The 24,278-nt window shown below is 66.4% G+C and overlaps 4 protein-coding genes across 6 annotated transcripts in view; 2 read left to right on the forward strand and 2 right to left on the reverse strand.

Moving 5' to 3' along the window:
• Positions 1-2,737: 2,737 nt before the first annotated feature.
• On the forward strand, positions 2,738-6,119 carry GLIS2 (GLIS family zinc finger 2). The gene is made up of 5 exons (XM_088174596.1): positions 2,738-3,216; positions 3,625-3,801; positions 4,291-4,424; positions 4,985-5,103; positions 5,212-6,119. Exons 1-5 carry the CDS (start codon positions 2,854-2,856, stop codon positions 5,997-5,999), a joined length of 1,581 nt encoding a protein of 526 aa, XP_088030722.1. The 5' UTR covers positions 2,738-2,853; the 3' UTR covers positions 6,000-6,119.
• A 1,121-nt stretch (positions 6,120-7,240) lies between these two features.
• PAM16 (presequence translocase associated motor 16) lies at positions 7,241-9,982 on the reverse strand. Of its 3 annotated transcripts, none has more exons than XM_088174597.1 (6): positions 9,829-9,982; positions 9,189-9,273; positions 8,607-8,746; positions 8,157-8,222; positions 7,867-7,998; positions 7,241-7,343 (listed from the first exon to the last, which is right to left on the reverse strand). In XM_088174597.1, exons 1-5 carry the CDS (start codon positions 9,934-9,936, stop codon positions 7,912-7,914), a joined length of 486 nt encoding a protein of 161 aa, XP_088030723.1. In that variant the 5' UTR covers positions 9,937-9,982; the 3' UTR covers positions 7,241-7,343; positions 7,867-7,911. The 3 variants fall into 3 exon arrangements, with proteins under 3 accessions (XP_088030723.1, XP_014747623.2, XP_014747622.2); XM_014892137.2 differs by having other exon boundaries at positions 7,241-7,472; positions 9,829-9,981; XM_014892136.2 differs by having other exon boundaries at positions 7,241-7,998; positions 9,829-9,981.
• A 499-nt stretch (positions 9,983-10,481) lies between these two features.
• Positions 10,482-24,278, reverse strand: part of CORO7 (coronin 7) — a 34,803-nt gene continuing 21,006 nt past the window's right edge. Inside the window, exons 10-28 of the mRNA XM_014892135.2 lie at positions 14,622-14,676; positions 14,392-14,449; positions 14,158-14,303; positions 13,630-13,725; positions 13,402-13,554; positions 13,154-13,286; positions 12,901-13,076; positions 12,719-12,827; positions 12,523-12,609; positions 12,287-12,429; positions 12,111-12,215; positions 11,904-11,989; positions 11,690-11,831; positions 11,496-11,585; positions 11,302-11,418; positions 11,084-11,219; positions 10,893-10,984; positions 10,720-10,806; positions 10,482-10,637 (exon numbers count right to left, since the gene is read on the reverse strand). Of these exons, the coding sequence (XP_014747621.2) occupies positions 10,632-10,637; positions 10,720-10,806; positions 10,893-10,984; positions 11,084-11,219; positions 11,302-11,418; positions 11,496-11,585; positions 11,690-11,831; positions 11,904-11,989; positions 12,111-12,215; positions 12,287-12,429; positions 12,523-12,609; positions 12,719-12,827; positions 12,901-13,076; positions 13,154-13,286; positions 13,402-13,554; positions 13,630-13,725; positions 14,158-14,303; positions 14,392-14,449; positions 14,622-14,676 (2,017 nt within the window). The 3' untranslated portion in view covers positions 10,482-10,631. The remainder of the gene's footprint in view (positions 10,638-10,719; positions 10,807-10,892; positions 10,985-11,083; positions 11,220-11,301; positions 11,419-11,495; positions 11,586-11,689; positions 11,832-11,903; positions 11,990-12,110; positions 12,216-12,286; positions 12,430-12,522; positions 12,610-12,718; positions 12,828-12,900; positions 13,077-13,153; positions 13,287-13,401; positions 13,555-13,629; positions 13,726-14,157; positions 14,304-14,391; positions 14,450-14,621; positions 14,677-24,278) is intronic.
• On the forward strand, positions 16,861-23,545 carry VASN (vasorin). Its single transcript, XM_088174594.1, has 2 exons — positions 16,861-16,939; positions 21,394-23,545. The coding sequence occupies exon 2, from the start codon at positions 21,404-21,406 to the stop codon at positions 23,411-23,413; it is 2,010 nt and encodes a 669-aa protein (XP_088030720.1). The 5' UTR covers positions 16,861-16,939; positions 21,394-21,403; the 3' UTR covers positions 23,414-23,545.

The following is a 24,278-nucleotide window of genomic DNA, read 5'->3' on the forward strand; positions in this document are numbered from 1 at the left end:
CGCTGGTGCTGGCGGCGTTGCTGTGGGGCTGCTCCCGGGGTGGCAGGGGTCTGGTGTCAGCCCTCTGGCAGGATCCCCGCGGCTCCCACATGGCCGGGAAGGGGAACCTTGGCACCGGCCTCAGCTCGGGGACCATGTCCACTCCTGGGGACACCTTTGGCAGCCGCCGTCAGCCCAGCGGCGTGGGTGACGGGTGCTGGAGGGCCACAGTGACAAGATGGAGCTACCAGCAGGATATGACCCCCCCCCTCCCAAACCCGTCAGGCACCGGTGGGCTATTCTGAGGAGTGGCTGTGCCAGTGCCAGCACCATCTGCAGTGGGACAAGCAGCGATGGCGGGTCCCACGGGCACCCGTGTCCTGCCAGCAGCCGTGGGGACAATGACCCGCATCCTGCCAACGCGCCCACCCTGCCCTGGCACGGGGGGCTCCGGAGACTGCCCCCCGTGGCAGCGGTGCCAGCCGGCCGCTGCCAATTGCCACGGCGGCGGAGACCGAGCCCTGCCTGCAGCGCTGGCACCGCTCCCACTCCCCGATCCCCGGGGTCACCATCCCCTGGCGATGGCATTGACATCCCTCCCCGAGCCCACCACGCCGCGGGAGCCTCTGCCCCGCGGTCCTTCTGTGCTATTCCTGGCGAGTTTGGGGCTGAAGGGGGGGATACAAGACACCCCGGCGATGCCAGCAGCCTGGAGACCTGGCACCCCGCCGGCTGCACCGGGGTCACCCCGGGTCCCCCAGCCGTGCCGGCGGCCAGGCAGTGTGGGGGGCCCAGGGGACCCCAGCCTGGCTGGTGGAGATAGGGGGGCTCCCCCCGTGCCCGGGCTCCATCCCAGCGGCCCCCACCCGGACTGGGAAGCCCCTGGACCCAGCCCCGCGACGGACTGGTTTGAACTGGTGTGGCGGGGGGGAAGCTGGGCTGGGGCTGGGCTGGCAGCGCCTGGCGCGGGCAGGAGAGGCCATGGGGGGAGAACAGGCAGGGGCAGGCAGGAGAGGGCAGGGGCCTCGCGCGGGGGCCGCAGGTGCTGGGGCGTCCGGCCAAGCCACCGCAAGGCTTGTCCCCGTCCCCATCCCGGCGGGGCCCCCGCGGCGCCCGGTTTCCCGAGGCCGCGTGGTTTGGCAGCCGCCTGCTCGCCCGCCCGCGGCCGCGCTGGGAGCCCTGGCGTCAGCGGCTGGAGGCCCCTTTCCCACCCATCCCGCCCGGGGATGGCTGCGCTCCCCACCCAGCACCGCCCGCACCGGGACCCCCGAACCTCCCAACCCTGAGGACGTGAGGACACGACCGTCGTGGTGGCACCAGCAGTGACCCTTTCCCTGGCCCCACTGCGGGACCACCGTCTCTGGGGGGCTGCCAGCACCCTGTCCCACTCCCTGGGCCGGGGGGCCTGCTGTGACACCCCAGCTGTGGGGTCCTGCCTCGGTGTCTGTCTGTCCCCGAGCTGTGCCCCCACACTGTGGGGCACATGGGGGTTGCTGGAGCCCGAGAACCATGGCGGGGCTCCAGAGTGGGGACACCCCATGGGCACATCCCGCACTGGGGCGCAGGGTGAGGAACCCCCCCCCAGAGGGGAAGGGCCCCACTGTGGGCAGGCCCCATGGCCGGGAAAGCTCAGCGAGTCCCAGGAGATGGGACGTGAGGTGGGGCAGCCTCCACAGCGACGGGAAGAGGTGGATGCTTAGGCGGGGACCCCCCCCCCACTGGAGAGGAGGGACCCGACTCCGGGGCTGACCCCACGGCCAGGGGAGGCTCAGGGTGATGAGATGCTGTGGGGCAGCTCCTCCCACCCTGGGAGCCCGGGACAGGAACCCCCCCCTGGGGCCGGCCCCTCGGCCAGCACAGGGGTGCAGGCGGGGGGTCCCCCGCCCCGCCGCCCGGGCCCCATGCCCCCCGCGGCTCCTCCGCATTCCTCAGCGTCTGAGCCGGGCTGGACCCCCGCCAGCGCGGGGGGCCCCTCCGGCGGGGCAGGGCGGGGGACGGGCCCCCCGGGGCGGGGTGGGGATGGAGGGGCCCCCCCGCTGCCACGTGTGCTGGGTGCGCCGTGCCCCCCGACACGGCCCCTCGGCCGCCCCCACCCTGCCCTGGGCGATGCGGGTGGCCGCGGGGGCACAGCCGGGGGACGGCATCGGCTCTGGCTCGGGCGCTCACCGCTGCACCGAGCTGCCCGTTCTCAGCTGCCCGCCAGATGTGCGGCCGAGCCACGAGGGTGGCATTGTGTTGTGCCATTCCATGCCATTCCGTGCCACGCCGTGCGGCCGGCAGCCCCTGCTCGGCCCCGGCAGCCGCGGCGTTGGCCGGCGGGGAAGGGGCCCCGGCGGGGGAGGAAGCTCTGCCGCCTCCGGGGCTGGGGCCAGCGGGCTCGGCCGCCCGGGTCACCGCCGGGCTGGTGGCCGCCACCGCCCTCCTCTGCCGCTGGGAAAGGCCTCGCTGGGGCAGGCCCGCGGGGACTGACAGACGGACGGATGGATGGATGAACAGATGGGGGGGCGGAATGGGGACACCACAGCTCCAGCGCCGCGGGTGCCCAGAGGATTTGGCAATCCCCGGCAAGGTTTGGTCACGGGCCAAGGGGCTGTGCTGGCGACACGGACAGGACACACTGGGGACACCGAAGGGCCGGGGTGGGGGTTGGGGGGGGCCGGTGCCATGCCCTGCCCTTTGCCCGCTGCGGGAGGGGGCCGCGGCAGGGTGGCCGGAAGGGACGGCACGGTCTCCGTGCCAAGCACCGTGTCCTCCAGCCCGGAGCAGAGCGGGCATTGCCATGGGGCCGGGCTGGGACGATGCTCTGGCTGACCCTGGTGCTCCCCAGCCCTGCAGTGACCCCTGGGTATCCCCCGCAGAGCCCACCCCGGCACCATGCATTCCCTGGAGGAGCCCCTGGACCTCAAGCTGAGCATCTCCAAGCTGCGAGCTGCCCGCGAGAAGCGGGGCCCCTCCGGCCCCCGGCCCCGCGCTCCCCAGCGCCCGGACACCCCGCCGGCCGGGGATGGCCGAGGGGGCAGCCGGGGGAGTCGCCGGGCCGTGCCAGCCCCGCCGTCCCCCGGGCTCCTGGGACACTCCAGGCTGGTGGAGCCGCGGGATGGACGCTTCCCGGCCGCCGTGCCAGTGGTGGACCTCAGCCTCTCGCCCCGCTCCGGGGGGGAGTCTCCGGCTGGCAGTGCCTCGCTGTCCCCTGAGCGCCAGGGCAGCGGGGACCTGCCCGGCCCCCTCACCCCACACGTAAGTACGGCCGTGGGCCCCCTGAGGTGTCCCCAGCGGTGGGGACTGTGCCCGGACGGCACTCCCGACCTCGGCAGCGTGCCCGGTGCTGCCGCTGTACACACAGCCCGGGGTCAATGTCCTGCCTGGCCCCCCTGGTCCCCGACCCCAGAGGTATCCCCGGAGTGGCTCCCGGGAAGTCTGTTTGGGGTGTCTCTGGGGGGTCTCTGTGGGGATTTTGGGGTCCCTGGGGGGGCTGGCAGATCTAGGGGATTTCTGGGGAGTATCTCAGGGGAGGGGTCTCTGGGAGGTTCTGGGATTCCTGAGGGGCTGGGAGGCATCTCTGGAAGGGCTCGGGGAGGGTCTCTGAGGGTCTCCATCCAGCTTGGTCCTGTCCCCCACCGCTCCTCCTTCTGGATTCTGCTCCAGGATTTCCAGTCCCTGCGCTACATCGATGGCCTCCCCAGCTCCTTCCAGTTCTTCCTGCCGCTGGGGGCTGGGGGCGCCCTGCACCTGCCCCCCGCCGCCTTCCTGCCCCCCAGCAAGGAGAAACGGCTCCCCCCCGAGCTGCCCCTGCCCAAGCAGCTCGTCTGCCGCTGGTCCAAGGTCAGCAGCGGGGGGCTGGGGGCCGTGGGGGGTTGTGGTGGGGATGTGTGGGAGCTTTGAGGGGATGGAGGTAGTGATGAGGGGCTGGGAGACCACATGGGCATTGCAAGGATGGGGGGCACGCAGGGGAATTTTGTGCTGGGGAGAGGACACGGGGCTGGAAGGCCATGGCAGAGCTCTTTGGGACTGTGGGTAAGTTTGGGGAGGCCAAGCAGGGACAGTAGGTCAGGAAAGGTGGTGATGGGGAAGTGGGTGCTGTGCAGAGATGCTGGGGGATGATATGGGGCTGGGGGTCATGCAAGGGGCCATTTCCATTTCCCCAAATGCTGGTGCTGCTACACAAGGGGTGCGGGTGGGAGCTGGGATGGGATGGGATGGGATGGGATGGGATGGGATGGGATGGAGGGCAGGTGCTGGCCATGATGGAGGGACTGGCCCCCCTGGTGCCCACCCTGCTGGGCTCCCTCATCCCCAGCCTTCTGCCCACAGTGTAACCAGTTCTTCGACCTCCTGCAAGACCTGGTGGACCACGTCAATGACTTCCATGTCAAACCCGAGAAGGACGCGGGGTACTGCTGCCACTGGGAGGGCTGTGCCCGCCATGGCAGGGGCTTCAATGCCAGGTGGGCATGGGGGGCTCCAGGGATATCTGGGGGGCTGCTGTGGGCAGGCAGGAGCCCAGCACTGGGGATGTGCAGGGGAAGCCTCTGTCTGTCTCTCCTTCCCTCCTTTCCTCTCATGCAGGGTGCAAGATCCTGGGGGGGCTGGATGACTGTGCTGGCCTGGATGTCCCTGTTGTCCCATCCCATAGTGAAGGCACAGGGACAAGGACTTGCCCTGGAAGTCAGGGCTGATCCGCTCCCTAATATTCCATCCCCGATGCTTCCAAGAGTAGGTGATAGGACAAGGGTGAACAGTTTTCAACTAGAAGAGAAGGGATTTAAATGGGATATTGGGAGGAAATTGTTCCCTGTAAGGATGGGGAGGCCCTGGCACAGGGTGCCCAGAGAAGCTGTGGCTGCCCCTGGATGCCTGGAAGTGTCCAAGGCCAGGTTGGACAGGGCTTGGAGCAGCCTGGGATAGTGGAAGGTGTCCCTGCCCATGGCAGGGGGGTTTGAAGGATACGAGCCTTAAGGTCTTCCCAACCCATTCCACGATTCTGTGATTGCCCCAATCCCGGCAGGTACAAGATGCTGATCCACATCCGGACGCACACCAACGAGAAGCCGCATCGCTGCCCCACCTGCAACAAGAGCTTCTCCCGCCTGGAGAACCTGAAAATCCACAACCGCTCGCACACAGGTCAGCACAGCCCCCGCACTGCCCTCACTGGGGGGGCGGGTGGCTCGGGGGGACACGGGGGACACGGCAGGGCTGGTGCTCCCTGGCAGACCCGGTGCTGTCCCACAGGTGAGAAGCCCTACATCTGCCCCTACGAAGGCTGCAACAAGCGTTACTCCAACTCCAGCGACCGCTTCAAGCACACCCGCACCCACTACGTGGAGAAGCCCTACTCCTGCAAGATGCCGGGCTGCCACAAGCGCTACACCGACCCCAGCTCCCTCCGCAAGCACATCAAAGCCCACGGCCATTTTGTGTCCCCCGAGCACCCGGAGATGCTCAAGGTCCACCCGCCTCCCAAAACGCCCCTGGGCTCGGCGGAGGTGCCCTACGTTAACGGGGCGCAGCTCGTCATCCCCAACCCCGCCGCCCTCTTCGCTCCGCCGGGGCTGCCGGCGCTGCCCATCCCTTTGGCACCGGCACCGCTCGACCTCAGCGCCCTGGGCTGCGGGGCTGCGGGCGCCCTGCCCGCTCTGCCCGGCCCCGTCCTGCCCCTCAACGGCGGCCCCTTGAACTTGGCCAAGAGCCCGCTGCTGCCCTCGCCCTTCGCGGCGGGGCTGGGGCTGCCCGTCATGTCGCTGCTGGCCGGCGGGGCCAAGGCCGAGGGCGAGAAGGGCGGCGGGGTTGAGGGGCGGCCGCCCAAGGCGGGCAAGGGGCTGGAGAGCCGGAAGGAGAGGGGCGAAAGGACGGAGCCGGGGCGGCCGCGGGTGCCCCCGGAGAGCCTGGCACTGCTGCCGGGGGCCGTGCTCGACCTCTCGGCCGGCGTCAGCTCGGGGGGCAGCCCCGAGGCTCTGCCCCCCGGCTGGGTGCTCATCCCCCCCGGCTCCCTGCTGCTCAAACCCGCCGCTGTCAACTGAGGGGCCCGACGATGCCCGGGGTCAGCCGCCGGCCCCGTGGGCAGATCCCGCTCCCTGGGGACGGGGGGCACGGCCCCCTCCTCCCCCTGCAGCCCTGGCGGGGCCTCGCTCGTGCTTTTACCCGTCACGAAAGAAGAACGGACTCTTCTGAGAAAAGCAATAATCCCTCAGCGGCCGGAGCCGGCTGCGACCCCGTGCTGGGGGCAGGTGGGGCACAGGGGGGTCCCCCCGCCCCCTTCCCTCCCTCTCCCCGGCCCTGGGCAGCCGGATACGCCGCTATTTATTTCTCGACCAGCCCCCTGCTCCGACAGGGTCCCGCTTGGGCTCTCCTGCTTCTGCTGACTCGGCGTCTCCCTGCCCGAGGCCTCGGTGCTGCTGTGGGGGGCTGCGGCCCCCAGGTTCCTGCCGCCCGGACAGCGGGGTGACAGCCGGGGGACCACCCGCTCCCGCAGCCCCGAGCTGTGCCCGGCCGTGCCATCCCAACCCCGCACGGCCGGCACCGCCGCGGGCCGTGCCGCAGCCACGGCACCCGGTGCCGGGCCCAGCTGGCTGGGCACTCGCCGGCCTGGCGCCCGCCAGCTTCCTCCTCCCCGTCTCCCTCCCCACGGCCACCCCCCGTCCCGCCGCCTCCCCGGCCCTCCCGTGACAAGGCACACGGCCGCGTGTGCTGCTCGCCGGGGCACAGCCCCCCTCTAGCTACGTTCATACCTAACCACGCACCGCGAGCGCATGCGGGCAGCGCGGGCACGGCCGGCACCGGCTGCCGGGCACCCGCTCCTCGGGGTGCCGCGGTGGGACGCTCCCGGGTGAGCCCCCGGCCGTGGGGCAGCGTGCCCAGCCTCATCGCGGGCGCAGCTCGGAGCCTCCCCCGGGGATTACACACATCCCGCTGGCTCCGAGCCCTGGGGGTCTCCCCAGTGCCGCCCTTCCGCGCTGGAGGAGCCCTGCGTGCCCCGCAGGGAGCCGGTCTCCCTGCCCTCACCGGCGGCCACCCGGCGCTGCCCTAGCCCAGCATGGCTGCGGGCCCTCGACCAGGCCACCCCGGCCGGTGAAACGTCTCCTCGCTCCTCGTCGGTTTGTTGTTGCACATTCCAGGACATCAGTATTTTAACGGTCTCGAAGTGCCTTTCTATCGTAGTTTCTGGGTTGTTTTTATTTTCCTCCTGTTGGGCTCCATCGCTGTTAGCGTAGCGTGTAAGGACTGCACAAGTACGAGATAAGCTAACGACTGTAACACTATATTCGTCCAGGGGAGAGGAAGTTTATTAAGAAAACAATAAAGTGAAGTTGAAGTAAGTTCCTGTTTCAGTCTGTGGTCATGGTGGCAACGGCAAGGAGTCCGTGCTGGGGACAGAGGGGTGCAGGGGGGGACGAGTGTGACCTCGGGGGCATGGCTGGCCCTTGCCTGGCCCCCAGCCGTGTCCCCATGCTCCTGCTCAGGTGGCTTCAGCACCAGTGAAACTCTGCCAGCATCTGCGGAGTGAGGTGCAGGTGGGGACAGCCACAGGGTGTCCCCTCACAGCCCCTCAGCCCAACCCAGCAGTCATCCACACTGGGAGAAGGTAATGGCACAGCACTCCCAGGGTATGGAGCCAGAGGGAGCCGTGCACTCAATCCAAGAGTATCCAACCTCCCCACCAAAAATAGCTCCTGCAGCCTCCCCCAGTGCCCTTTGAGCCCTGGCAGCCTCAATGCTCTGGGGACAATCTTCTTCCCCAACTGCCTCCTCCTCCTCCCCTGGGCAAACGCAGCCCCTGGCAGGGTCCAATCCCTCCACAGGGCAGCGCTGGGCAGGCAGGTCCCCGCTCCCTCCCCGGGTGTGGAGCAGCCAGGCCAGGTGCTGGAGGACACGGTGTTTATTGGATACCTATAAGTTAAGGGTGAGGGGCACAGGGGGCAGGGGTGGCAGGAGTCACGTCTCGGCTTTCCGCCCCTTCTCCTTGTCGCCCTTGGCCTGGATGCGCAGCTCCTCGTCCAGCCGCTCCTTGGCTCTCACCACCTGTGGGACACAGGGTGACACGGAGGGATGGGGTGACACACAGGGATGGGGTGCCCCCTCCCCTCCCTGCCTCATCCATGGGTAAATCCAGGCTCTGCCTGTCCCAAGACCCAGGCAGGGGAAGGTGCAGCCCCTGCTCTGCCCCTCCCCGTGCTCACCTTGGACTGCAGGTAGAAGGAGCCTCCCACTGATTTGTCGTTCACCTTGAATAAGTGGTCGTAGTTCTGTCGAGAGAAGCTCGGGGTCAGAGTCACCTCCACCCTTGCTATTCCCATTCCCAAACCCTGGCAGCCTCCCACTTCCCAGAGCATTGCTGAAAAGTGATTCTGGGCACACGGCTGGCTCTGCCTGACACCCCTTGGGAGTCTCCATGTTTTCAGACGGGCACTTCCAGGGATCCCACATCCCTTCCCTGAGCAGCCTTGCTGGGCGCATGCAGAGGCCAAGCCTGGAGGGCTGCTCCAGCTGGGGCAGAGAATTCTCAAACTGGGATTAACTGGGCCCAAGACAGTATGGGGGACCAGCTGCCATCCCCATGCAGAGCAGCACCCTTGGAGAGGCCAGGCCCTGCCAGCACCATCCCTCCCTGGCTCCAAGGAAGCCTCTACCTTCTGGATCTCCTCAGGGTTGAGGCTGGAGACGTTGAGGATCTGCTGAGCTTCCTGGAGGCTGATGCCGATGATCCTGGAGGCGGCGGCAGACTGGGGTCTCTCGGTGCGTCCTCGTGCATTGGCTGCAGCCTGGCTCGCTGGGGACACCGGGGCCTGAGTCCCTCACACTGCCCCCATCACCCCAGCCCTCAGGCAGCAAAGCTTGTGCACTTTGAAGTGCTCAGACCCCGGTGTCCTCCCTCTGTCCCCATCCAGCCACCCCTGGGGCCATCTGGACGCCATCCCAGTGCCAGGGAAGTGGCAGGGACCAGGCAAGCAGCGTTTGCTACAGGAAAGGCAGGGCTGGGGCTGCCACATCCCAGGGATTATCCCACTCTGCCCTCTGGGGTGCCAGGATTTCTGGGAGCCTGGCAGCAGTGTCACAGGAGCCCTGTGACAACCTGGCAGTGTACCCTGCAGGCACGGCCCGGGGATGGGGAGCATCGAGGTGCCCAGGGAAAGGTGGGGATGTGGAGCAGTGCCCAGCAGGGAGGGCAGCGTGGGCACACGGAGCTCTTGGAAAAGCATCTCAGCTCCTACCTGCAAACTCCTGGCGCAGCGCCCGCATGAAGGCCCGTCCCACCACCTGGGCCCCCACCAAAATGATCTGTGCCAGGTACTTGGCCTGCGGGGACACCCTGCTGTCACAGCCACCACGGCTCCTTTGCCCTGTCACCTCTCCATGGGCCCTGCACAACCCTGGCTCTGTCACCTCTCCCCATCCCCGGGGGTCTGCTCTGACCCCATCTAACTTCTGCCATGACGGTACGTGGCTCTGTCCCCACTTCTCTATCCCTGTCCCCCCACCCAGGCCCTGTGATATCTTTCCCAGACCCCGTCCCCTCCCCAGGCCCTCTCCCTCCTCCCTTGTCTGTCTCCCGTCCCCATGCCTTGTCCCCTCTCCGCTGGTCCTAAGACCCCCTCCCCTGTCCCTGCTCCCCTTACACTGGCCCTGTCCTCCCTCTTCTGTCCCTGTCACCCCTCCCCACGACTTCTTCCCCCTTCCCTGATCCTGTGACCTCTTCCTCCGCCCCTGTCCCCTCTCTAGTGACCCTGGCCCTCCCGTAACCAGCTGCTTCGCACATTCCCGAGCCCGCTGCCCCTCCCCGAGCCCTGTCCGGCCCCAGCTCTGCTCCCCCGCACCGACGTCCCCCCACCCCGTCCCCCCGTCCCCTCTCACCATGTCCCCGCCGCCGCTTCCGCCCCGGCGGTCACGTGGCCGGGGATGAGGGTCAGGGCGGACACCGAGACGGCGGCGGCGCGGGCGGAGCGTCCCCTCGGTGGGCATAGCGCCCTCTGGCGGTCTCCCCGAACGGGAGGACCGTCGGCGGGTGGGGCGCCACTTCCCCGGTGCCGGTCCCCGTGTCCCCCCTGTTCCTGTGCCCTCCCATCTCACGTCCCTATGTTATCCCCGTGTCCCTCCATCCTCGGTCTCTGTGTTATCCTGGTTCTGGTCCCCGTTTCCCCCCCGTCCCTGTGCCCCCCCCGCTCCTGGTGTCCCCCCGGTCCCTGCGTTATCCTGGTGCTGGTCCCCGTGTCCCCCTGGTCCCCGTGTCCCCCCTGCCGCGATCCCTGGGTCCCCCTCGGTCTCTGTGTTCTCCCCGATTTCTGTGTCCCCCGGTGTCGGTCCCTGTGTCCACCCGGGGCCGGTCCTTGTATACCCACCACGCCGTTCCTCACGACCCCCTCGGTTACCGTGTCCCCCCGCTGTCGGTCTCTGTGGCACCCCGACCCCCGTATACCCCTGGAGCCGGTCCCTGTGTCCCCTGGTCCACATGCCCCCTTGTTCCCCTTGTCCCCCCCGGCGTCCCAGGATCACGGCAGGACACGATGCTGGTGCAGCGGCTTTAATAGCGGGTCCTGCCCGCGGCGGGCCCTGCGCCTCCTCCTCCTCTTCCTCCTCCTCCTCTTCCTCCTCCTGGTCGCCCCGCCGAGCTCGGCGGGTGCGGGGTCCCGGCTGCTCCTGGGGGTGCCGGGTCCAGCCTAGTCCTGCGGGAGGCCGGGGGTGAGGGGCACGGCGGGGCCGGGTGTGACCCACGCGGGGGTTGTGTGTTCCCCCTCCCGCACTCACCCACTCGTCCTCGTCCACGCCCTCGAAGGAGTCCTGAGGCAGCGGGTCGTCCCTGTTGCCCAGCCGGGCCACCATGGCACTGAGGAGCTGTGGGGAGAGGCCGGGTAGAGCGGTGGGGCGCGGGGCATCACCCCGGCCCTGTCCTGCCGCAGGGGGCCCATCCCAGAACCCACCTCCTCCTTCTTCTGCTCATCAGTCTTCTCCTCCAGGTACACGGACGCAGGGACGAACTTCCGAGCCGGAGCCTCTTTCGGGGCCTCACTCACTGTGAGAGCGGTGTCACCACGGGGCCCCTGGGAGGGCTCTACCCCATTGACCAAAGCCCCCCCAGCCATCCCTGAGGGCCGGGGGTCCCTGCACCCACCTGGCACCATGTCTGCGGGGCGCAGGCTGGAGCGGCGCTGCTGCCCGTCCTGCCCGTCCAGCCAGGCACCCGCACCCAGGGCTGGCTCCCACCACACGCGGGTCGGCGGGTAGAGATCATCCTGGAAATACTCCTTCTGCGGGGAAAATGGGCGCTCAGGGGGGTACCCTGCCTCCTGTCCCCCTTCCAAAACACAGCCAGCCCCTCCCGCCACCTACCTTGACACGTGGCACGTGGAAAGCCACGGGCTCCAGGGTGCTCTGCCCCAGGCGCAGCGCCCGGGCGAACTCCACCTCCCGCACATCGCACGCCGTTTTGGGCAGGAAGACGAAGCCCTGGTGGGGTGGGGGTGTGAGTGGAGTTTGGCAGCACAGGTAGGGGGCCAGGGATGGGCAGCACATCCCCCCTTTACCTTGTGGGGTTCATTGGAGGTGAAGCTGTTGCACTCAAGGAAATAGGGGGACTCGGGGGTCACTTCGTAGAGGAAGACTCTGGTGTCACCCTGGGGATGGAGTGAGATGGAGGCAGTCAGGGGACACGGAGGGTCCTTCCACTGTGGGGTGCTGTAGGCAGGGAGTCCCAGTTTTTCGGAGGACAAGCCCTCACCTTGCCAGTGAGGAAGACGACGCTGGTATCCTCATCGTAAAAAGGCAGGAGGGTGGAAGGAGCCACGTCCAGACCAAGGACAGACAAAGGTCCTTCAGGCAAGGCCTGTGCCCGGTACAGGAGGATTCTCCTCTCGCTGCGGCTGTGGGGAGGTGACAGTGAGAGCAAGCAGTGTCCTCAGGACCCCTGCCCTGGTATGTGTCTCCCTCTTTACCTGTCAAAGCCGGACACCAGGAGGTAGTCACCACCACAAACCCAAACCAGGCGTGCTCCGCGTCCTCCCTCGGGACCTGGGCCCTCCTGCATGGGGTGAAGGTCACCCTGCCAGCTCCGAGAGGGCTGGGGGTGCAGTCGTGCCCACGGGGAGGGTTCCTGCCCACACCACCAGCTCTCCAGCCTGTCCCCAGCGCTGGGATTGTACCTGTTGAGGCTGAGAGCTGCGCCGTGGCTCGTAGAGCCGTATCCGTCCGTCTTTGCTCACCGTTGCCAGCTTCTTCCCATCTGGGCTCCAAGCCATGCTGAAAATCTGGAGAGACAGATGTTGTGCAAATGTCCCAAAGTTATCTCTCAGGTGTCCCGAGATTTGTCATCCCTTACCTGATCCGTGTGTCCCTGCAGGCACAAGACTTCCCGCCCAGCGCTCAGCTCCCAGATCCGCACGGTCATGTCGTAGGAGGAGGAAACCAAGAGATCGGATGCCAAGGGGTGGAAGCGGATGGAGTAAATCTTTTCCGTGTGACCTGGTGAGGTTCAGTAGTGCGTGGTTGTGCCCAGCTGTGGGTGCCACCGGGCTGGTTTGTCCCCATTGTGGGGTGCTCGGTGTGTCCCCTCACCTCGGAGAATAGCTTCAGGCTCCTGCAGGGTCTGCTGCAGCCCTCCCTCAGGGATTCGCCACAGCCGGATCTTGGCGTCCTCGCCCGCTGTGCACCAGAAGGGATGGGCAGTGGTTAATGGGGTGATCTGGCATGCCTAGAGCTGGGGGTCCCTCAGCCGCGCTGGCACGCCCTGGTAGGGCTGGCACACACGTACCGACAGCGAGGCGCCGCGGGTCAAAGGGGTCCCAGGTGAGGTCGGCCACCGCTGCGCCATTCTGGATGGTGGGCACGGCCGCGTCGGGGAGACGGCCGGGCTTGGAGAGCTGTGGGACAGAGCTGGGGGTCACCAGCACAGCACACACAGCGCCGTGCTGGCCTCCATGCCTCACTGGGTACCTCGAGGACGGCGATCTGGCCACCGGCAGAGAGCAGGGGCAGGGCCACGCGCTGGTGGTTGGCACAGAAGCCGTCGCACTCGCCCGGCGTGGTGAGGCTGAGCCCCCGCAGGTTGGTCAGGTGGTGGTCCCGGTGCAGCACCCGGCCCTGCGTGTGCCGGAAGCGGGAGCTGGGCCCTGCAGCGGGCGAGGGGTGGGTGAGCACCCTGAATGCCCCCACTGGGGGCCCCGAGCCCATCCCACTGCCTGCTCACCCAAAATGCTCTGCAGGGACTTCTGGCTGGGGCTGCTGGCAAAGCCGCTGGAGGGGCCTGTGCCGGCTGAGAGCGAGGTGGCCGCGCTGCCTGGTGAGGCCAGTGAGGATGGTGAGGAGTAGCCACTGGCTTCCTATGGGAGAGAGAGCCAGTGGGTGCTGGCACCTGAGCCTTGCGCTGTGAGATGAGGGCAGGAGGGACCCCACCCCTTCAGCATTCAGTGCACTTTTCCAGCGCCCCATGCTCACGCTCTGGTCGGTGTCAGTGTGGCCAGTGTCGATGTCTGTGTGGCCAGTGTCGATGTCTGTGTGGCTGGCCTTGGTGAGGCCGGTGCCAGCAATGATGGGGGACATGAAGGTCTCCGTGGGTCTCCGTGCAGGGTGCAGGCTCACCCTCCCCACCTGCTCAGAGCACAGCAGTGAGCATGGGGCAGTGGCAATGCCACCAGCAAGGACACTTTCCTGGATGATACTGACCTGCTGGCTGTCCCCAGCCCACCAGCCTTGGGCGTTGGTGGCTGGCAGTGTCCCTGTGCAGTCAGGGAACAGATCCTCGTGGAACTCCTGGACAGACTGTGGGAGAGGGGATGGGGTGAGATGGGTGTTCCCAAAATCTCACGGCCTCTGTCCTGCTGCAGCTGGGGTACCCCTGGACACTCCCAGACACTTCCAGGACCCAGACCCCACTACCCAGCACCCAAACTTCAGCTGCTTGAAGTGCCCAGCACCCACTGCACAATAGCACCCAGCAGGTGGCACCCAGCTGTCAGCATCCACTCTCCAGTACCCTAATCCTGCACGCAGCACCCGGTTTCTCAAATCCAGCTCTGAGACTCTGTGACCCACCATCAGCACCCAGGTCTGTCTGACCTCCATTCCTGTTGTCCCCACACTGGAGACTGAGGTCTCACCGCACCTGGGTCCTTTTTGTCACCCAGTGCTGGTAAGGTATCACCTGTGAGATGACACACCTATGAGACAGTGCCACCCGCAGGGTCCTCTTACCTTGCGTGGCACCAGGTAGCTGACGGGGACGAGGGCGGTGTCGGTGAGCTGCAGGACACGGATCACCTCGCAGGCCATGACATCCAGGGCCAGGCGTGGCACGGCCCCCAGGCCCCGTGTGCTGCCCTCCGTCCGGCACTGGGTCACTGCGGGACAGGCAGGTGGCCGTGGGGTGGGTGGCCAGGCAGTGGTGAGCCCCTCGGGGCAGATATGGGTGGGGTGGGACCTACTTACCCTGGGTGAGTGCTGGCTGCGTGGGGGCCACCTCGAAGCAGTACAGGAGGTTTTCTCCCTGGAAGAAAGGTGGTGGGGACAGGGAGTGAGCAGGGGTGTAGGAAGCACCCCACTGCACCCACATGCAACCTCCTGTACTCCACTGGTACACCCACATGCACCAAGCTGCACCTCACCACACCCCCCTGTCCCCCCAGTGCCTCCCTACATCCCCAGCCATAGGACCTCACCTTCCCTGCCAGCACCAGCAGCCCCGTGTCGGCATCGTACAGCGGGATGGTCACCCTGCAAGGGAAGGGGGATGCTGAGCCGGGAACAGCACCCCCATGGACGTGGAGCTGGATCCTGTTCCCCCACTGGTGCACATCCCAAGCCCCGTCCTGGGGAAGCGTGGGCCAGGACAAGGCCGTGCTGTGATGGGAGGGCAGCACCCTGCCCGGGGGTGCAGGGTGCTGGGCTGGCCCCAAGTGACCACCGTCACTGTCCCAGCCTGGGCTGACAGGTTGGCAGCAGGATGTCACCGCCACCTGCTTCCAGCCCCAGCTGCACGGTGCCTGCTCTGAAGCCGTGCCCAGCCGTGGGGCATCCTGCTCCCTGCCCTGCTCCCTGCCCTGCTCCCTGCCCTGCTCCCTGGCACCTGGCCTCGCTCGGGGAAGCCTCCAGCCCCCGCAGGGTTGCCCCGAGGCCGGACGAGCCGGCTTGGCCAGTTCGGGGCGAGCGCGTGGCACACCCCGGGCTCACCGCCCGCCTCCCCTGGCACCTGTGGAGCCGGCCAGCCCCGGGAGTGCCCTGCGGCCCGGCTGTGCCAGCTGGAGCGTGTCCCTGCTCCCTGTCCTGCACCCAGACCGCAGCCAGGCAACTCCATGGCTGGGGGGTGCTTGTGACAGGGTGCGGTGGTCAGGACTTGCTCCATGGCCAGAGGGGACCATGAGTGGGGGGACGCTCAGTGGCAAGAGGGGACCACAGGGAATACTCAGTGGCCTGAGGGGACGGTGACAGGAGCACGGAGCCACCTCTGTGCTTTCCCTCGGCAGGGAAAGGGAAGGGAGCGCCGCAGGCAGAGACCAAAGGGACAATCTGTTACTTTCAGTTGACATTTCTGTGGCTGTGCCAAGGGGAGGGAGCTGCTCCGTGCCATCCCATGCCATGAAGTACAGCTGCGGGTGGTATGGCATGGTCCTGCCCTAGGACTGTTGGCACGACCAAGGCAAACATTGCCGGATGACCGTGGCAGGCACCAGGGTCCCCTGCTCTGCTGTCACCACAGTCACCAGCACTGCCACTACCACAGTGGTGCAGGTCATGGGACAAGGACACCCTGAGTGCCTGGTTGTCCCAGCCCAACCCATGCCATCCTCACCATGCCAAACAGGGAGCATTGCTCTGCTGTCACAGGGGCAAGGGACAACCCTGCGAGGGCCACCCACTTTCTCCCCACTTCCCTGACACGGTGGCAGCATCTCTGTGGACGCCAGGGGCATGGGGGGACTGGGATCCCAAGGCACTGGGGCTCATCGGTGCCAGGTTCAATGGTTACCCTGAACACACTGGATATGGGGGGTCCCTGGGGGTGCCAAGGACACCCAAGCCAGCCTTTGTTGTTACCAGGGTTGCCAGGGGTCCCATGGATGCTGGAGATCTGAAGGAGATACCTATACCTGGATCTACCCCTATACCTGTGTGTATACACACCAGGGGTGCTGGGGTCCCAGGGACCCCGGCCCCATGGATGAAGGTCCTGGGGGGACCTGGAGGGTTTGGAAGGTCTGGGAACTTCAAAAAATTGTGGTTCTGGGGAGCTCTGGGGTCGCCATTTGGGAGTTCCATGCGGAGGAACTCCCACATGGAGTTCTCAAGGAGTCCCAGAGATCCCTGTGACTCTGGAGGCTCCTGGGGTCACGGGTTCTTGAGGTCCCTGTGGAGGCCCCTGTGGAGACCTCTGGGATCGTGGTGACTTGAGGTGCCAGAGGTCCTGGAGGTCCTGGGTGCCCCGATGGTCCCTGTGACTCCAGGATCCCAGAGGTGCTGGGGGTCCAGAGGGGATCCCTGTGATTCAGAAGTCCTGAATGTCTCGGGGCTACTTGTGGCTCTGGGGTCCCGATGGTCCCTATGACTTTGACATCCCAGAGGTGCTGGATGCCCCGGGGGTCCCTGTGACCCTGAGATCTCAAAGGTGCTGGATGTCCCCGCCATCCCCGTGACTCCAGGGTCCCAGAGGTGCTGGATGTCCCCGTGGTCCCTGTGATTCTGAGATCCCAGAGGTGCTGGATGTCCCCGCGGTCCCTGCGGCTCGGGGGGTCCCGGGGGTCCCTGCGGCGCCGCCCCGGTGGGGCCCCAGGTGAGCGGGGGCGGAGCCTCCGTGGGGGCCGTGCCCCTCCCCTCCCCCTCCGCGCTCTCAGCCAATGGGCGCTCGGCGGGAGGGCAGGCCCCGCCCCCGCGGTTTAAATGCCGCCCCCCGCGCCCGGCGCCGCCAGAGAGGGGAGCGCTCGTCCGGCCGCCGCTGCGCTGTCGCCATGGACTGACCGCGCGCCCCGCACCGCCCGCCACGGTGAGTCCCGCGGCCGCCACGCCGCCCGAGCCTCCACACGGCCACCGGGGCTCGTGGGGCGGCAGCCCACGGGCGGGAGGGGGCTCTGCCGGGCATCCGCGGACTCGGGGGGAGGTGGGGCCCGGGGGTCCCTGGTGGGCCTGGGCCGGGCCGTGGGACACTCGGTGTGGTCTGGGCACCCAGGATGACAGGGTGCCACCGGGGCCTTGGCTACGGGTCGGCATGCCCTGCTCCCTGCGAGGCCCCAGCTGAGCCAGGGGCACCCAGCTGGTCCCTGCTTCGGCTGACGGTAGGGCCTCAGCTGGGCCGGGGCGATGGCACTGCAGTGGGCCGTTCACAAGGGTTCACAGAGGGCTCTCGCTTCCCTGTGCCTGCCTGTGCCTGTTTTGCTGTGGGATGCACTGGAGTCTGGCCCAGGGATCCTTGCCTGGTGCTCTATCCATCACGGACAAGGGGAGGGATATATTTGGGGCTGACATGGAGCATGGCTCCATCCGGCATGGCCGGCTGGCAGTGAAGTGCTCTGCCAGCAGAACAGCTCCGGACCCACACAGGACCGGCATGGTCTTGGGCCCATCCCATGCTTGCTGTGTCGGGGTAGATGTGGTGGCTGGGCTCCCCTGCTGGGGTCAGGCAGAGGTGGGAGCTGCTAGCAGCAGTGTCCACCACCACCCTCCTCAGCGGAGGGCTTGGCTGGGGTGGGGTTTGACTGCCCTCGTTTCTGCTTGTGCTCAGGGGCTGGTGTCACTGACCCACTGTGGGGTCAAGCGGGTCCCCAGGCGGTGCCGACAAGGGTTTCCCTCTGGCTGGCACAGAGGGATGGGTGCCAGCAGGGCCACCGGCTAGCCTGGCCACGGGACAGCAGGGATACCCTACTTCTTCTCCTGCTGCCAGCTCCCTGCACACTTCATCGTCACCTGGTGTGTGTTCGGAGGGTGCTGGTGCCTGTCACCCTCTTTGGATGTGGTTTTGGGCCACCGTGGGGTAAATGTCCTTTTAATGACACCCAGCTCCGTCCCAGGCTGGCAACTGCCACAGAAGCCAACACATCCCAGAGAGATGCTCCAGTTCTGAGACTTCTCTTCCCAACCAAAACCCCCCAGCAATGTCCCCCCATTCAGCTACTCTTGCTAGCGTGCCCCACACCGACGGGTCTCATCCTGCTGAGACCGGGACGGCCGGACTGCCCTGACCCAGCTGTGCCGCTGCCCACACGGCGCTGGGCAGTGCCGCCATCAGGGATGACACTAATTACTGTTTTCCCCCGCACCACGCCGAGGCCGGCCGGGTGGCCCTGACGCAAGCGCTGCCTGCCCGGCTGGCTCTGCCGGCGGGACGCGGCATGAGGAAGCGCTCGGGGACAGCCGCGGCCGCCCCAGTCACTGCGGAGGAATCTGCCCGTGCCGCCCGGGCCACGCGTGGCACCATCGCCGGCCTCCTCCCACCCTCCGCCGGTGTTCCGGCTCCTCCCGAGGCGGTTTGGCTGCCGGCGAAGCGGCTCTGCTGGTTTTTCTCCTTGCCGGCACCTGAGATGAGGAGCGCGGCCGGGTCAAAGGGGCAGGAGCGGGATGGAGGGGCTGGCGAGCGCTCCGGGGAATGCAATAACCAGGCCTGCATTCCTGCGGGGCTGCTGCGGAAACTTTAATTAAATAGGGAGGGGAGCGGGAGGAGGTGGGAGCTGCGGCGGCGCAGGGTGGGTTGAAGGGGAGGAGGATTAAGGGCTTAATCTTGCACATCCCCCCGGCTGGCTCGGGGAGGGGGCACATGCTGACATGGGCTCGTTTTGAGGGGTGTAAGGCCGGGGAGCAGCATCTGCATCCCGCCTGGCAGAGGCACCGTGTGCCTCCCTGTCACCGCACACTGCAGGGCCCCCGTCCTTCCTGCTCCTGCCACCGGCCAAGGTGGCAGCCCACAGGCCAGCAACAAGGCTGGCTTTGTTTGTGTTCACTTGCCGGTGCGGGAAGGAACATCCCGGCTGTGCCTGCTTCCCTGAGGTCCCCAAGCAGAGGGCAAAGGCAGCCACTCTGCAGCTCCTCCAGCCTGTCCTGCACAGGTGTCACCTTTGCGTGGGCGGCATCGGCATCGTCCTTAAGAACAGGAGGCGGGTACAAAGCAGGGCATCCCCTGCCGAGTCCCAGCCCTGGGCAGGCAGCGGGGTGGCCCAGCCCGGGGGGGCTGCAGGGAGGGAAGGGGGGTGACACGGCACTCCCACCCCAGCAGGCTGGCAGGGAAAGGCTGAGCCGGGACTGGGGGAATCTGAGCCCAGATCCTCCCCGCAGCCGGAAAATATGAATAATTCGGCAAATATCTGCGGTGCAGGCGCGGGGGAGCCCAGCCAAGGCAGCAGCAGGCCGCTGGCAGGGCGGCCCCAACACCTCCAGCAGAAACGGGGCCCCCTCTCCGCCCTTGGGGACCCTGCCAGGACCTGGGGCGGCTGTTCCCCTGCCCCCCGTTCCTGGGGGGTGTCCTGGGCTGGGTTAACTCCTCTGTGCCTTGAAAAGCAGCATCGTGCAGGGGAGGCGGGGCGCGGGCGGGATGTTGGCGTGTGCCGTGGAGCGGGCGATGCCGAGGGGCGGTGGCCGAGCCTGCGGGGCCGTGCCAGCCTGCCCGGCGCTCGTGGCCAGGCGCGGATGCGCGGCCGTGGCCGGGCTGGCCGAACCTGCCCGGAGCGGGGAGCCTGGCAGGCGGGGAGGAAATGCCAGCGTAATTAAAGGGACGAGAGAGACTTGGAGTCAGCAGCTGGTTGCAGCACGGGACACGTCAGCGAAACCCGACCCTGGCATTGCAAAACCAGCCCCGGGCTCGCCAGCATCCCGCAGGCCTGGCCCCGCTTCGGTGCTGCCCACCCGGGCAGGCTGGCATGGCCGTGGCACCGCTGACATGGCAGCACCCTGCACCCGAGGCTCTCCCACCAGCCAGCACGCTCTGGATGCTGGAGTCACCTCGAGGGGTGCTGGGTCTGCCCCCAGCCCCAAGCAGCACTTTGCAGGGTCTCCATGTTGTGTTTCTAACTCTGCTGGCAGCCTGACTGTGATGTGGGGTGCAGGGTCACCCGACACTGGTGAGGGGGCTGGGGGCTGAGCTGGGCTTGCTGGGTAGGGGATGAAGTGCTGGTGACCTCTGGATGATAGTGACCTCTTGGATGTGGCACAGCTCCTCCCCAGTGTCGGGGACTGACGGCACAGGTCGTGTCAGGGCAGGGCCGGTCAGGCCAAGTGACTCAGGCAGTTGTGGTGACCCTGCCCAGCCGTGGGCTCGCCCCACCCTGTGGGGAGCGGGGGGGCGCTCGGCAAGAAGCAAGGACAGAGCTGGCCACGGTGTTAACCCTGTCCAACGCCCCGGCAGGGGGACAAGAGGACACAGCACGGGTCCAGACCCTCCTGGCACAGGATGCGGTGTCCCTGCTCTGCTGACAGGGCCGGGGCAGGCGGCACGTGCTGCTGTGTGACCTGCGGCCCCCCACACACGGCGGGGGCCCCTTGTGAGCCACAGGGGGGCCTGGAGATCCGACAGCTCTGAGCAGGGAGGAGGTGGCAACAGATGGGGCTAGGGAAGGGTTGGTCTCTTCCTTTCCCAGGGATCTCCCTCGGCCACCTTCCCCTGACCCTGAGATGGAGTGGCAGGAGATTGTGAGTCTCTGGCCAAGCCTAGTGTCATTAAAGGGGCTGAGAGAGGAGCCCTTTGGGACACAGTCAGCGGCTGTGACATCAGCCAGGGTGTCCATGGGGAGCTGCGGTTGGGGTGGTTACAGCCTTGTTCACCCCAGAGCCTACTGCCTCCATCCCTGCTGACCCAGTCCTCAAGGGACAGGGACACAGCCCATGGTGCTGGGCTGAGTCCCTGGAGTGCAACAGAGAGGGGAATACCAAGGTGACCTGTGGGGACAGGGCTGGGTGGGGGTGAGTATAAGCCCTTGGACTCTGTGGGAACACAAATGGCTCCTCCAGCCCGAGACTCTGTGGCCCAGGCCACCTCTGGGTGCCCCTTGTCCCCAAGAGGAGCTGCTGCTGGTGATCTCGGCAGGAGCAGTCCCCGAGGGTGCAGCTGCTGTGACGATGGCACAAGCAAAGGGTTAAGCTGAGCTCTACGCAGGGGAGGCTGGCCAGGCTCCCACCCCTTCCCGGTGCTCTGATTCTCTGCATCCCTTGTGTTTGATTTGCACCCTGCTGAGCAGCTGGGGAGGTTGGGGCCCTTCTGAGTACTGGGAAAGGTCTTGGTGTCCCACTGAAGGCGGCCCAAATATCAGTGGGACGTGTGTCATGGTAAAGCCTGGGGTGTGCAAAGGTACCACATCCCCAAATCCTGGAGGTCTGGGATGGGCAGCCCCTGTGCTTCTACACTCTCACCAGCCCTGGAGGCAGAACAGGGCTCAGAGGTGCCCCATAGCCCTGCCAGCCCTACGTACCCCCCACGAGGGCCCATCCCTAACCCTAGCTGTGCTTGTCTTTCTGCAGAGCTGACACCATGAACCAGCTGATCCTTTGCACACTGCTCCTCTTGGCCCGTGGGGAGCTGGCCAGGGCATGTCCTGCAGGCTGCCAGTGCCATGACCCCAAGACCATCCTGTGTGCGGCCAGGCGGGGCCAGACGGTGCCCCGGGGGCTGCCCCCCAGCACCCTCTCCCTCTACGTCTTTGAGAACGGCATCACAACGCTCAGTGAGGACAGCTTTGCAGGGCTGCCTGCCCTCCAGCTCCTGGACCTCTCGCAAAACAAGATCACCAGCATCCAGAGAAACATCTTCCAGCCCCTGACGGAGCTCGTCAACTTGGACCTGTCCTCCAACCAGCTGCAGGAGATCACCAATGAGACCTTCCATGGGCTGCGGCTGCTGGAAAGGCTCTACCTGCAGAGGAACAGGATCCAGCACATTCACGCTGCTGCCTTTGACACACTGGAGAATCTGCTGGAGCTAAAGCTGCAGAACAACCAGCTCAGGGCTGTGCCCCCCCTCGACCTGCCCAACCTCCTGCTGCTGGACATCAGCTGGAACAAGATCCCAGCAATTGCACCAGGGGCTTTCCATGCCGTCAGCATTGAGTCCCTGAAGATTGCAGGGCTGGGCCTGACGAGCTTAAACGAGGAGCTCTTCCAGGTCCAAAACAACCTCCATGAGCTGGACGTCTCTGACAACCTGCTGGAGCGCGTCCCGGCCGTGCTGCGGCGGCTGGGCAGCCTCACCAAGCTCAGCCTGGCCGGCAACGCCCGCATCTCCCAGCTGCCGGCAGAGGACTTCCAGAGCCTCCACAACCTCCAGGAGCTGGACATCAGCAACCTCAACATCAACACCATCCCTCGGGATTTCGCCGGCTTCTTCCCCAGGCTGCGGGCCGTGACGGCTGCTGGCAACCCCTTCAACTGTATTTGCCAGATGAGCTGGCTGGTGCAGTGGGTGAACGCCAGTGGGGTGGTCCTGCGGCGCCCTGAGGAAACGCGCTGCCACTTCCCCCCAAAAAACTCCGGCAAGCTCCTCCACCACCTGCAATACACTGACTTTGGCTGCCCCACCACCACCCCCACGCCCACCACGCCCCGCACCACCACGCTGCCACCGCCTGCGCCGCTGCCCAGCACCCACCGCCCGCCGCCCCCTCCCAGCACCGCTGCACCCACCGTGAGACCCAGAGAGCCCCAGGGCAGCTCCACGTTGGTGCCCCTCAGCGGCGCCCCGGCTCCCACCAGTCCCCCAGCGCCCATCTGTCCCCCCCGCACGTGTCTGAACGGCGGCACCTGCCACCTGGGTGCCCAGAACCTCCTGGAGTGCTTGTGCCCCGCGGGCTTTGCTGGCGTGTACTGCGAGGTGGAGGCGAGGGGAACGACGCCAGCCCCGGGCACACCAGCCCTGCCGCCTGCACAGCGGGTCAGCATCGCCCAGGTGGGCAGCACCTCCCTCAAAGTGGACCTGCACACCTACGTGCAGTCCAAGGCACAGCTAAAGGGAATTCGCCTGAGCTACCGGAACCTGTCGGGGCCAGACAAGCGGCCGGTGATGCTGCGCTTGCCGGCCTCGCTCTCCGAGTACACAGTGAGGGCTCTGAAACCCAACTGCACCTACCGTGTCTGCATTGGGGCGCTGGGGGAGCTCCCCAAGGAGGAGCACTGTGCTGAGGCACACACCCTGCCCCTCAGCCTGCAGCAGCACTCCCCCGTCACCCAGAGCCAGGACCCCAACCTCGCCCTGATCCTCGTCCCTGTGCTGGCCGCTGCGCTGCTGCTGCTGCTGGTGGCCACTGCCACCATGTACTACTGCCGGCACCGCCAGGCCAAGGCACACACCAGTGCTGGGGTAGACACTGGCCCACTGGAGCTGGAAGGGGTGAAAGCCTGCCTGGAAAACGGGGATTTGAGCAGCCACAGCTGCAAGGTGCCAGAGGCAGCGATGCTTTCTGGGGGCTCTGAGTGCGAGGTGCCACTCATGCAGTCGCACTACCCCAGCAACAACAACACGCCGGGGCTCAAACCCTCCTACTTCTGAACCCACGGGGCTTCCAGAGCCTTGGACACAGGAGGGCTGAGCTCAGTGGCAGCACCTGCCCATGTCCCTCTGGGATGCGGATTGCCAAGGAGCTGACTGAATTGAGACGGAACCCCCCCCAATTCCACAACGTGCAATTTCTGAGAGGCTGCCACGCTTTGGGAGGAGATACGAATTTTACTGCTCTGTGCCTTGATTTCTGTGACTCTACCTAGAATGTGGATAGCGGAAGAGAAGGGGGGGGGTTAATTTGGGGGTCAGGGGGCTTTTTTTAGCTCCTGCTAAAGAGAAAGCTGCTGTGGCTTTCAAGAGAAAGGCTGAGGGATGCCCACGTGCTGGTAACAAGGGTCCTTCAGCGGAGCACGGCCCATGACTCGACTCCCTGGAAGCTGATGTGAGCAATACGGCCCGGCCGAGGTGCTGGGACCCTCGGGACCCCCCGGGCCAAAGGAAGTGCCGAGGAGGCAAACCGGGAATTGAAGCTTTAAGAACTCAGAGAGAATATTTATACACCATTATTTCCCATTTCTTCTGGGAAAACTTTCTTTTTTAGTACAGGTTTGTGTACATCCCTTTTGTAAGGCAGATCAGAAGGGTGTCTTTTTGTAAAAAAAAAAAAAAAAAAACCACGAAAATAATTAAAATAACAACAACGAAAAGTTCTGTGCAGCCCTGAGCACCTCGGCAGGCAGTGCCCGTCACAGGCAGGGGTGTGGGCAGCGCCGCGTGTCCCCTGCAGAGGAGCGGGAAGGTCAGCCGTGTCCTCCCGTTGTTGTTGGCGAGCGCCGGGATGAGTCAAGGCGAGGGAGGGGGGAGTTTTCCCGACTCTGGGCGTTTTTACCCTTAGGGCGCTGCCCCCCACCTC

Source organism: Sturnus vulgaris, chromosome 16 (assembly GCF_052056855.1).
Source record: "Sturnus vulgaris isolate bStuVul1 chromosome 16, bStuVul1.hap1, whole genome shotgun sequence".
In the NCBI taxonomy this organism is placed as follows: Eukaryota; Metazoa; Chordata; class Aves; order Passeriformes; family Sturnidae; genus Sturnus; species Sturnus vulgaris.